This window comes from Oryctolagus cuniculus, chromosome 12, assembly GCF_051225735.1.
Source record: "Oryctolagus cuniculus isolate XC-2025 breed Fujian yellow rabbit chromosome 12, ASM5122573v1, whole genome shotgun sequence".
NCBI lineage: Eukaryota > Metazoa > Chordata > Mammalia > Lagomorpha > Leporidae > Oryctolagus > Oryctolagus cuniculus.
Genome location: NC_142878.1, coordinates 20,160,802 through 20,173,103, shown reverse-complemented (window position 1 = coordinate 20,173,103; position 12,302 = coordinate 20,160,802). Strand labels below are relative to the sequence as shown.

General features: G+C 45.0%; 1 protein-coding gene across 14 annotated transcripts in view; it reads left to right on the top strand.

Moving 5' to 3' along the window:
- The first annotated feature begins 226 nt into the window (after positions 1-226).
- The window catches only part of TMEM260 (transmembrane protein 260), a 62,634-nt gene continuing 50,558 nt past the window's right edge, over positions 227-12,302 (top strand). For 4 of the 14 annotated variants that reach the window (XR_016217780.1, XR_016217781.1, XM_089309663.1 and 1 more), the window contains exons 1-3: positions 232-642; positions 6,392-6,423; positions 7,125-7,276. Coding sequence is in view for 8 of the 14 variants with exons in the window: in XM_089309663.1 (XP_089165789.1) it covers positions 483-642; positions 6,392-6,423; positions 7,125-7,276 (344 nt within the window). In the remaining 6 variants the exon portion in view is untranslated. Of the gene's footprint in view, positions 643-6,391; positions 6,424-7,124; positions 7,277-12,302 lie in introns of those variants that run through there. The other 10 variants (XR_016217782.1, XR_016217783.1, XR_016217784.1 and 7 more) reach the window with 6 other exon arrangements.

The window sequence follows — 12,302 nt, the reverse complement described above, 5'->3', positions numbered from 1 at the left end:
ATTTGCGCACACTGTAAATGCATCGTCGCCGGCCACCTTGGTCCTTTCGTGCAATTCCACCCCACACCACAGGTGGCGCAAGCAGCCCTTGCTCGCGCGGTTTTCGGCGCTACTCCCGTCTCTGTCGGAACCGACCAAGTCACTGTGAACGCGGGGGTGTAGGGAACCCATAGAGACTGTAGGCCCTAGCCAGACTCACTTCCTTAGAGGAATGCTGCCTTGCCGATGAGTTACTTTTAACCGCCTTAGAGGCGCGTCCGCACCCACGCGCGGGACGCCGCCGCGGGGCCTGGTTCCCTCGAGGCCCGGCATCTTCTCCTCCCATGCTCGAGCGGAGGAAGGTGCGGTCCGGCCTGTGAAGGTTCGACCCGGAAGCCGCCGCGGCCGCCGCGCGGCTCGAGCTTGCCTCTCGGTGGGGGCTGTCAGTGCCGCCGCCCCGCGTCCCCGGGCCCGCCGTGTTCTTCCTCGCTCGCCACCTGCCCATGGGTCTGCACGGCGACGGCGGGGGCCGGGCCCAGGGGCAGGCAGCCCGAACGGGGCCGCGGCGCTCCGGGGGCCTCGGCGGCGGCGTCGCCGTGTTCGCCGCGGTGGCCGCCCTGTTCGCCCGCACGCTGCCGCCCTCGGTGCCGGGGGGAGACTCGGGTAAAGTACTCGCAGGGTCGTCTCTGTCGCCCCGCGCCCCCCTGGCTTGGCCTTAGGTGTGGTCGGCTCGGGCCCTCCGTCGCCCCCTTTGTGCGCGGCGCGGGGTTTTGCGCTCCAGAAGCTGCGCCTGCCCCCGTTGCTCTAACTCCGGCTTCTTAGCGCTCAAGCTTTGAGTCCGAGGCACTTGGCCCAGATCAGGTTTCTGTCCCGGAGTTTGCACTTTGCTTCTGTGTCTTGAGCCCTAGCAGGTCCTTCCCTGTGTATCAGGACGATGACGGGTGTAAGTCAGTGCCACGGAGCGAGCTGTAGTGAGGTTAGAGACGATCCCAAGTTAATGGACGAACGGGCGCGTGCTGAATGGGGAGAACTCTGCAGACAGTCCGAGGGGACCGTGCTTGGGAGCGGCCCGGGTAGGGGCCCCTCAGAGTCTCTGCTCTGCGCAGGCCCGTGAGCAGGTGGTGTTTTCGTGGAAACCTGAAAATAGAGAAGGAGACCTGCCTTGCAGGAAATAATGGGCTTAAAGCAAGCCGTTTCTGTTAAAAGAGTGGCTGGTGGGCCATGCAGACCACGTGCATCATAATGCTGGATTCGAGGCGAGAAACAAAACCTAGGATCTGGTTTTGCTTTGCTGTCTAGTGACCACCGGATAACGGCCACAGGTTCCGGTCCGCTCGGTGCTCGGTGTGCTGTGTCTCGTTCGCCGCACGCCAGGCCCGCGCCCCACACACGCCCAGGTCTGCACCTGAGGCAGCGCACGCTTATCTCACGGCTTATGGGGATCAGGAACCCGGGGGGGGGGGGGGAGGTGCCCGGAACTCAGAGCAAGGGTGCTGTCAGGTGTGGGCTGCAGCTGCGGTCCCTTGAAAGTTTGGGGAGACTCTGCTTCTGAGCTCAGTGCAGCGCTGTGGGTCTCTGTAAGACGGCCGACTTCTGTGCAGGAGACGGGCGCGCTGGCTGACACCTCCGTCACTAGGTACGCCCCCGGCCTGTTCCATTCGTGCAGGCAGGAGAGGCTTGCTCGGGGCATCTTCCAAGCCGCCCGCCGTGCTGAGGATCCTTGATGTTCCATTTTCTTTCTATTTTATTTTATTTTTATTTGACAGAGTTAAATAGAGAGAAAGGTCTTCCCTCCGTTGGTTCACTCCTCAAATGGCCGCTAGGGCCGGAGCTACGCAGATCCAAAGCCAAGAGCCAGGTGCTTCTCCTGGTCTCCCATGCGAGTGCAGGGACCCAAGCACTTGGGCCATCCTCCTCTGCCTTCCTGGGCCACAGCAGAGAGCTGGACTGGAAGAGGAGCAACCAGGACTAGAACCCGGCACCCATATGGGATGCTGGCGCCATTGGTGGAGGATTAACCTAGTGAGCCACGGTGCCGGCCCCCCCTTGATGTTCCATTTTCAAGTCCCTGCCTCCCTTTCAGGTCCCACTGAACAGGTAGGGTTAGTGTTTCATTGGTGTAGTAGGGGATGGAGTTACTATATGTTCAAGACTTACATTAAGTAATAGGAATAATTTTGTCATCATGAGAGTTTTGAGATAGGAGAACATGTTCCAGAGGCAGGTAGCTCTTTGATCCCCTCTCCCTTTTTTTTTTAAAGATTTTTTTATTTGAAAGACAGAGTTAGAGAGAGAGAGATTGTCAGCTGATTCACTCTCCAAATGACTGCAGTGGCTGCGCTGATCCGAAGCCAGGAGCCTGGAGCTTCTTCCGGGTCTCCCACGTGGGTGCAGGGGCCCAAGGATTGGGCCATCCTCCACTGCTTTCCCAGGCCCTAGCAGGGAGCTGAATCAAAAGTGGAGCAACTGGGACTCGAATCGGCGCCCATAAAAACAAAATTAAAACCCCAAAGAGTAGACTACTGAGTATGGTTTTCAGCCTGAGGTCTGAGGGTGGGATGCGTGACAACAGTTAGCATTTATGGGGCACTTCGGTGTGCCAGGCTGTGTTCCAGCTCCTTCGTACGGGTGCTTGTCGTAACTGCCCGGCTGTCTTCTGAGGTAGGTGGTATTAGCACAGCTAAGCTGTGTCCAGAGTCCCACAGCTAGGGAACAGTCGCGGAGGAAAGCCGAGTGGATGACTTCAGCACGTGCTGTCTGAACCTCTACTCTCTGTCGAAGAATTGAATGAAATTCTTTGTTACGTCTGCCCTCACGTATATAATGATGTTTAAAGGCTACTTAAAATATATGGTTGTTGCTTTGTCTTTATTCTGTATTTTATCTTTTCCAAAAGGAATAAAATTACATATTTGCCATAAGTCACCAAACTTTTAGGCGTTCCAGTTTGTTTAGTGTGATGGTGAGTAGTGGTTATCTCTAGTATTTTTAGTTCATTTTGGGGAATGATTAATAAACTGCTTTCCAAGTGTGTGCTAGTATGGAGATCTTGTGTAGTCACATCTTGGATAATTTTGTTTGTGTATCAAATGTATCACTCTCCTTGAATGTTTATGAAGTGTATTTTTTATTCAATAAACAGACTGCATCTCAAAACCAACGTAAAGTATGTATTATTCTTCCTGAAAAGGCTTAAGTTATATGCTATCAATCCGTCAGACTGTGTGGACTTGCACAATTATCTTTGGCACACTTGGCACACACAGTTCCTTCAGGGGCCGGAGTGCCCGTGGTCCAGCGGGGAAGGAGGTGGAAGTCTGGCTTTCACCAGTTCTCTAATGTGCGTTTGCATATTTTAGAGACTGCCTTTCACAGACTTGATAGAAGAGAATGCAGCATTATAACTAACATGAAAAAAGAGAAAGCTTAGGCATCTGCCAACAGCTCTGTGCAGCTCCGTGCTGGCTCCCGGTTTGCATCCCAGGACAGCAAAGCCGTGCTCCCTGCGTTGCCTGGGAAACCTGGGCTCCCAGGCCAGGAGTCTTACCACACTAGGGAGTTTGGTCCAGGAATTTCATCTTTAAAAGTCCCCCAGAGAATGCTGGTGCAGGTAGCTGTGGACTTGACTTGGAGGCAGCCCTCGTGTGGAGTGGGAGGGCTCCCGAGGGTTGAGGCTTTCTTGGACACTGTACACCGCTTACCGCGTGCGATGTGACTAACATTTCCCTTTACCTCTTTATCAAGGGTGCCTTTGTAGGCTTTAACGAGTGGCATCTTTTCTAATTACCTTTCCGTTTCCCATTTGATAAGAGGTGATGGGAGTCTGTCGCATTCCAGGTTTATCTCCAGCCAGGAACAGCACTTTGTAACCTTGTGATGTAAGAGGAAGTTGGAGACAATAGATGTTTCTATTTATGTTGAGTGTAGCTCTAAGTCTAAGTGGAGGAGAATGAATAGTGACCTTGAGATTTGGACTTGGTACACGCTTTGTCACGCTTTTAAAGGTATAAGAACAACAACAACCAAACATCTGATTAAAAGTTCGAAGGCAGAAGAGCTATGCCGTTGTGGAGTTAAACCGTAAAATATCCTTCACAGTGGTTGGGAAGGGAATAGTTTTTCTAAAGACCGCTTTAAAAAGAAGTACCTAGGATTTGAACAGTGGCTGGTTTCTTAGGTGCTGTTGAGTATCTGAAGGAATTGACTGAGCAGTTGTCTTTGGGCGCCCTTATGGGGCTGTTCCCTGATGCGAACATCATTCACCTTAGATAGCAAGGATGACGATGATGTGTCTCAGCCTCTGTGCAGCCTTGCATGACAGTCTCTCTGACTGGAGGAGGGGTAGGTGGCCGTTCTTGGCAGGATCCTGGAATGGATAGGACGATGTCTTTAAACTTAGTGGGAGGGAAAACTGAAACCAACCAGAATACAAAGTAATCTAAATAAGTGTTAAATAGGCCCAAGCAGTTTGGGTGGAGGAGGAAGTGATTGATTCTGATGGAGAGGACTGGGGAGGGAGATGTGTTAGGAAATGTGTCCCTGAGAAGGCGGCAGTTGACAGAGGCCTTGCAGGATTTAGTAGAGAATGTTGGGAAGACACTGCAGGGTGAGAGTGAGTGATAAGAGGAGCAAAAGAGGAGCACTCCAGAGGCTCGGAGGGTAATCAGACCTGGTTTGGGTTTCATGGATCTAAGCCTAGCAAAGGGACCTTGAAGCCACAGAGGCCTTGAATGTCACACCGAGGAATCGGAACTCATTCCAGAAGCAGGGAGCAGGCATTGAGAGATGTTAGGCTGGGGATATGATCCAGCCACTTTGCTTGGAGAGAGAGGGAAAGCAGGGGTGATAGTGATTTCAGTATCAAGATGAAATAGAATATTGGCAAAGTCTGTTGCTGCAGTCCATGCCAGAGAAGTTACAGATCTAAATCTGCAACTTTGAAATTTAAAAGCAGTAAAAGTTAAAAGAATATTGAAATGTATTTTTAAAAATTTTTAGTTGGTTGGAAGAGTTAGAGAGATGGAGAAACAGAGAGATCTTCCATCTGCTGGTTTACTCCACAGAGGGCTCTAACCAGCCAAAGCCAGGAGCTTCATCTGGGTCTCTCATGGGAGTAGTAGGTACCTAAACACTTGGGCCATCTGCTGCTGCTTTCCCAGGCCATTAACAGGGAGCCGGACAGGGCCATTAGCAGTGGAGCAGCCGGGGCTCAAACCAGCACCTATACAGATGCTGGCTTTGTAGGAGGCAGCTTTCCCCCCCACCCCCCCATGCCACAGCGCCAGCCCCCACTGAAATGTATTGAAGGATGCAGTAGCTAAAACAAGAGGAGTCTGTTATCTATAACGCTGGGAATCAGAAGCGTTTTAGGTTTTGTAGTACTTGCATAGACTTTACCTGTTGAGCATCCCTAGTCTGAAAACCCCAAACCTGAACTGCTCCGGAATCCAGCACTTCTTGAGTGTGACGACTCTGGAGCAGTTCAGATGTCAGAGTTTTGGGTTATGGATGCCCAACCAGTGGTCAGTTTTGACACAATCATCAATATTCTTACATTTTGCCATACTATAGTATACATGGAACAGTCAGAAATAGTCCCTGGGCTCTGGATACTTAAAGTATTAACCCATAGTCATTGAGTTACTTGCAGCAGGATTTTAGTAAGAGTCACTAGATGATGAGGAACCATAAAAGACCGTAAATAATATGATTGAATGATTTGAAAAAATGTATTGCGATAGATAGAGCTTATCAGAAGAATCTGGAGTTACTAAACAACTTGAGAACGCCTTCAAGATACCCGAGCTAGTGACTGCAGAGAATGTGGCAGATGGTGGTGGTAGGTAGTGGCTACTGTCTGGGAGCGTCCCAGCCTCAGACCTGCATGCTTCCCGTCACCCGAGGGTCGCGTCTTTCTAGACGGACGTGTGCTGAGTTCCTGAGCTGTGACACAGCACTTCACACGCATGCCCTAGAACAGCACGAGGGCTCTTCCGAACGTTCCTGGGAAACGCACAGCGTGAACACACGATGCGCTCATTTCCAGTTTTTTTTCTGCCCCCAAATAAACTTACCTCTTAATTCCATTCCTCCCCATAACATTTTTGAATTCTGTTATCTGTCTTTGCAAGTGAATACAACTATCAGGAGGGAAAAGAAGTCCTTTTTAAAAACGAGAATTCACCTGCATTGCCATTGACCAGTTATTAGAAACCATTGAAGACAGTTGGTTCTGTAAGACCTAAGGGAGAAAATATTCTTGGACCGTTTCATGCTGTTAAATCTCTGCAGATTTACAGTTTTATCCGGTCAAATTAATGCAAAACCCCAATGCAAGCATTTGGATTTTGAAAACTTTGGAGGAGTGTCATTTTCTAATAGTAATTATTGGTTTTACATTATTTTTTCACAGGGGAACTGATCACAGCGGCACATGAGCTTGGAGTAAGTATTAGTTTTATTGTTTAATCAATGCTCTCATTAACAGTTTTAGGAATTAAGAAAGTTTAATTAAGCATGGAGTAAAGTAGATTAATTTATTTTCAAACCCCAGTTTTTAGTAACTTATAAGTACAGTACGTGACAATTTACTTTAAGTTTTAAATCCAATTAAACTAAATTATAAAGCAAAGCCTTTACTATATGTACAGTAGCTGGCTTATTACCACCCCAAATTTTGTATAAGCTGTGGAGAATAAAATAAATCGGGTTAACAGTTTTAATAAGTTTATTATTTAATAAACTTTATTATGGTGCATGATCCCTTTAGGCAAGACCTGTCAGCATGGCGGTAATCCGATAGCAGTGTGGTCTTTCAACTTTCTAACTGATACGATTTTTCAGAACCTGCTTTTTCTCTTTTTCCCAGTGGCCTTTTAAATGACCCTAATGTACTGTGAACCCAGAGAACAGGCTGCAAGGGAACTGACAATGAAATATGTCACCCTTTCTCTCTGACGCACCGTGTGCTAGGCGGTGCCAAATCCACGAGAGAAAATATTGATTTGTATTGGCACAAGAGGATTACAATAGAAGAACCACCATGCAGACGTGTAGCCACGGGGGCCTGCGCCACACCCTTGCCCGGGAAGGCGGCTGCTCCCAGCCTGCCTGAAAACCCTTCTCACTGTGGCTCATGTCCGCAGGTTGCCCACCCTCCTGGCTACCCTCTCTTCACGCTGGCATCTAAACTGGCAATCACGCTCTGCCCTTTTGGCTCTGTCGCCTACCGGGTCAACCTTCTCTGCGGCTTATTTGGAGCGGTCGCTGCGTCCTTGCTTTTTGACACCGTTTTCAGGTAAAGTAGTTGATGAGTTAAAATCAGTGTTGAACAACCAGAGACGTACATCTCCTGTGATCCAGCACGTCCATGACGGAAACCTTTTGTTGCTTTTTTTGCTTCCATCCATCGTTGATGCGATGTCACCTCCTTAATTTACAGTAATTCCATGTGCATTTACCCCTTCAAACGATTACACAGTTGGGTCTGCTTCCTACAACGGAGTGAAGGTTTCACCAGTTCATTATCCCAATTCGCTGGGTAGGCAGAACTAATGAGGTTTGTCATTTTATGAAGATGCAGATGGGCCAGTTTAGCTCAACAATGTCTAGTTCACCTTTTGGTAAATGGTAAATATCATTTAATTACTCACAGGATTGCTGATGGGCAGCTGCTAAGATCTAATTATACTGTATTCTAAATATGAACATGTTTCATACTTTTAGAAATGAGAGCATTAACTAAGGAAATCACATTTGCGATGTGGTTTTAATAAGGCTTCACTTTGTTCCATTATAGCTGTAGGGGAGGCTGGGAGATTAGAGCCCACTGACTTCCCTGATGGAAGCTTTTTCGGTTTAGGAGGCTACCTTTTAAAAAACTGGTCATTAGTTTAGGATATTGCTAAATTCATTTGTCTTGGGTGTTTCTGTCTCCTTCACTCTGAACTCAGGCTAACCTTTTCCTAAGAAGATGGTGGCAAAAATACAAATTGTACTTCCTGTAAATGACAAACACCAGGTTAAAATTCTTCTTCCAGAAACTTGAATAAGTCTTATTATAAAAACAAAGAATTTGTATGTAAATGTAGTTTAATTTCAAATATTTTCAGAGCCTTGTATACTAAAGTAATAATGCTGCCCTTTAGCTAAGTTCTTTTTAAATTCCCTTTCAATTATTTATAGAAAGGTTAAAGTTAACATAAATTTATACAAATAAATTATAAATATAATTGTTGATCATTTGATAAATTTTTGTATTATTTATTTCTACTTATTCTTACATGTTTTCAGTGATAGTCAAGCCTTTAAATATGAGATGTTTAAAACACCACCTCTGCTTGCCTTGATGTGTGTTGTGAATGCTTTTTCTAAATTACTAGACTAGTCCTCGTTAGGATTATTTCTTCTGAGTCTTTTATAACTAAGAACCTGTCAATTTTTCCCTAAAGAGAATAATCGTCTTTTCATTTTTTAGTATCTAGTTTGAAATTTGAAACTTAACTGTTCTGTCTTGAATTTGAAAGTTACTAATTTTCATAAGACATTTTAAGACAGACACTTAAAGAAAACCAATACTTATTTTGATAGTTCTTTTCTACTTTAGAAGATCATGTACATAACTTGTATGTAATTTAAATGTTAAACAGATACGGATAGCTCTTCAGAAAAAAAAGAAAGTGGTTTATTCCTAAAACTTTTCATGTTTTCTTTAATATATGGCTGATGCCATTCCACAGGAGATTGACTGTAAAAATCTTTTCAGGATCCAGATGGTTTTGGACGATAACTTTCTTTGAGTTGTCCACATTAGAAAATAATCCTGCTCAGTCATTGGGCTCGAATATGTGGGCTTTAGATGAGCACACTAGCCCAGGACCCTTTTCTTTTAATAGAGAGTGTTGGCGAAATATGTTTTTCCTTGCTGGCACGTGCTTTAAATCAGAACTGCTAATATAACTAAACTGTACTTGAGTGACTTAGTAATACAGTACTTTAGGAAAAGTTGCTTTCTCTCAAAAATGGGCTCTTACAATATTATCTCTTACCTACATTTTCCTATGAAAATGCTTCATTATTTTGAATACAAATCACTGACAAGGTACACGTCCTTTGGGAACAACCTAGTTCAAGTGGCAAATCTGTTTTGTCAAACAATAGACACCCTTCAGAAAGAGAAGCCATCTCTATGGTAATAGGAGGAACAGTAGCCTATTGATTGAGTGGAAGAAGACGTTATACAATGTCAGCCAGCTTGTTACAATTTCATCTGTTGTCTGACCTGAACTTAACCTCTAAAACCTTTTCTCCTGTGGCTGTAAACCCAACAGCAGGACATGGTTTCTGTGCAGCCGTTCCAGTGACGGCTTTTTTCCAGTCCCAGCGTACGGCAGCATGGAGCCCTGTACGGGCCGCCTCCTGTATCAGGATTTATTTAGGAGACATTTCACTACTTTATTCACTTACAGACCAAATCGCCCTTCCATTCTGATGGGGCACATTGAAGGTTTTGATCCGGGAGAACAGTTTTATTCTTTCTTTCCTGCATCACTTAAGCGAACATTACTGTACGTGGAAGGATTAGTGCTGACTGGTGTGCAGTAAATTAATTCTTTTAACAGGTTTAGGTGGTTTCTTTTTTTTCCTTTCAGGTAATTGTTCACATAACATTCTCCGTATTTAGCTCTTGGGGTAGACATAAAGACCTTCTGTACCTTTTAAACAAAGATTGTATTTCAAAAGCAAATTTCTGTTTAAATGTGTTGATGTAAAGAGCTCCATTTTTTTCAGTAAACATGACTTAGATTGAAAGAACAATTTATTCGTTGTTTCCAATTACTATGTAATTTTTGCTTTTCTTGCATCTTTCTCTTGCTTCTAAAAGCTGTAAGATGTCATTAACACTGCATTTTTTTGTCAATCTTTCCTAATGGTTGGCAAGAAGTCGTTTATATTTGCATCGTTTAAGTGTGGAAAGCATGTGTGTCAAACAGCACATTGAAAGCTGCGTGTGTCACCATCGTTTATTGAAGTAAAACGAGTAAGACTGTGGCAGTTGTTTCTGTCTGTATTTATTTATGTATTGTCCCCTCCGGGGCGTTTTCAGCATGTATTATGTAAGGGGCGTCTAATCTAATACATTTCATTGACATGAAGTGGTATTCATGTTATTAACATGTACATCTGTGTATTTAAAATGATGTAATGAAGGTCGTGTTTTATAGGCACTGGGATTTTCCCTTTCAAGACCATGGAAGTAAATGAGTTTTTAAACTTCACAGTACATGAAAGTGCTCTATTCTATTTGAAATTCACAAACCCCACTAATGTAAAATTTAGAAGTTATTGTAATGGCTATCATTGATGTGAATGCCACTTAAATTTGCTTCATGGAGTAGAATTTCAAAATTATTTTGTAGGAAATGTCAAATCAGGTTCTGTAACGAAGGGAGGCGCGTGGAGTCACTGCCGGGTGGCTGCTGCGTCTCCCTCTTGTGTGTTCTGGCGGCACCGCAGAGCGGGAAGTGTGTGGAGGGCACGTGTGGAAGCTCCCTCTCGGCAGGCTGGCGCTGCCTGTGCGCTCCACTGGCGCTGTGTCCTGTGTCGGTCACCTGGGGAGTGACAGGGCAGGCTGCATTTTCTCAACAGCTTGACAGTCAGCATTCCCTTTTCAAACTGTTAGGGACCAAATGGAACCACAGAACACTGCGTTCACCAGTGTGTGTTGAGCATTCGTGTGATCTGAAAGTAAACCTGTCTTAGTTTCCATAATCAAAACTCTGTGCTGATCTAAAAGAAAAGTAAGACAAAGTCACTCACCACTAAATACGCACTTTTACAAATACTTGTTTCTAAGAGGCACTCTTTCAGGAAACTTATGTAGAACCTGTTCTAACACCACTGACATTGTACAGCAAGAAATCAGATCTCTTGATGTCAGGCAGACCACCTAGAGTATATGAAGATCAATGATACAGATACGTGAAAGCCGTGCCTGCTTACTGCAGAGAACTTGTGATCAGTTTCAGTACAGCTTAGCCATCTTCTGGCAGATTACTCTGTACCAGCATTTTAGGCATGGGGTTTTGTAATTTTTGTCACTCCGTATTTCTAAGCATTATGTTGCTGCTAAAAATTAATTTGATTGCATTTTTGGAAAGCGAGTGCTTGATGCTGAATACTGTGCCTGCTATTCTTGGAGCTTCAGTTAAGATTCCATTCAGTGAAGAAGAGAAAGTAAAATGCCATACCTTGGAGAATGCAGAATCTCCAGCTTAAGGGACATTTGGATTTTCCAGCTCAAAGAGTATTTTAGATTATTGCCATAGAGAATAATGTGAAGCTCTTCCTAATTTCAGAAGTAACTATGCATAAGTAACAAATAGTCACCAAGTTTTTGTAGTTGGAGAAGAATGGGAAGTACTGGAGCATTAATTTCCATTCAGGAGAATATCTGTCTTGATCCCTGGTTAATTGATCATATATTTCTCTCGTGCTCGTATTAAAATTGCATTGACTCAGACTGGTTAAGCATATTAAGAGCTTGGTTCATTTGCATTTCCTTCTAAGGAAAGGGACATATTAGGCTCAAATAGCAGCGCTGCATTTGGAAGGGAAAAAAGCAGGGCAAGAACTCTTTTTTAAGACTGTGGAGTCTTTTCTGACAGCTAGTCAGAGTTAGAATTAGTTCAAGGAAATGTTAATAACGCACTGCCTGGCCTAATCCCTTTGATATCACCAGGTATCCTCCTGTTCATGGGTTAATTGCTTTAAAAGCGAAGGCAATATTCTGAGCGGTGGGCCGCTTCACCTTTTCACAGCTGTTACCATTGAGTGACAACTAAATCCCATGTGTAAGATGAGGAAGAGCTCAATCTCCAATTGGGAGAAAATTTATGTAAACCGCAATCCCTTCAGAATGTGCGCAAGTCATAGACTTTCTTGATTTACTCTGCTTTTCCCAGAAAGCTCTATTGTTCACTTTCCTAAGTCCCATCAACCCTTTGTAGCAGAATATCACAGCGGCAGCAGATAGCTTGAAATATATAAATGCTATCATAGCTCTGATTAATAGCAGTGCTTATGAGTCAAGTCTGATAACAGTGCAGCTCTCCACTCAATTTCAGATACTGCTAATGGAATCTGTCTTCTCCAATTGTAATATGAGAAGGCCTAATTTGCCATGGAGCTTGGAGCTGTCACCAGTAGGGGATTGTGGGGTCAGATGGGAGCTGCCAGGTTTTTGCCCTGCAGCTTGTATCTCTCACTTTGAATAGAGCAGCCCCCTGCCTGCCAGTTAGCTGATAGGCCGCCGTGGGGTTTAT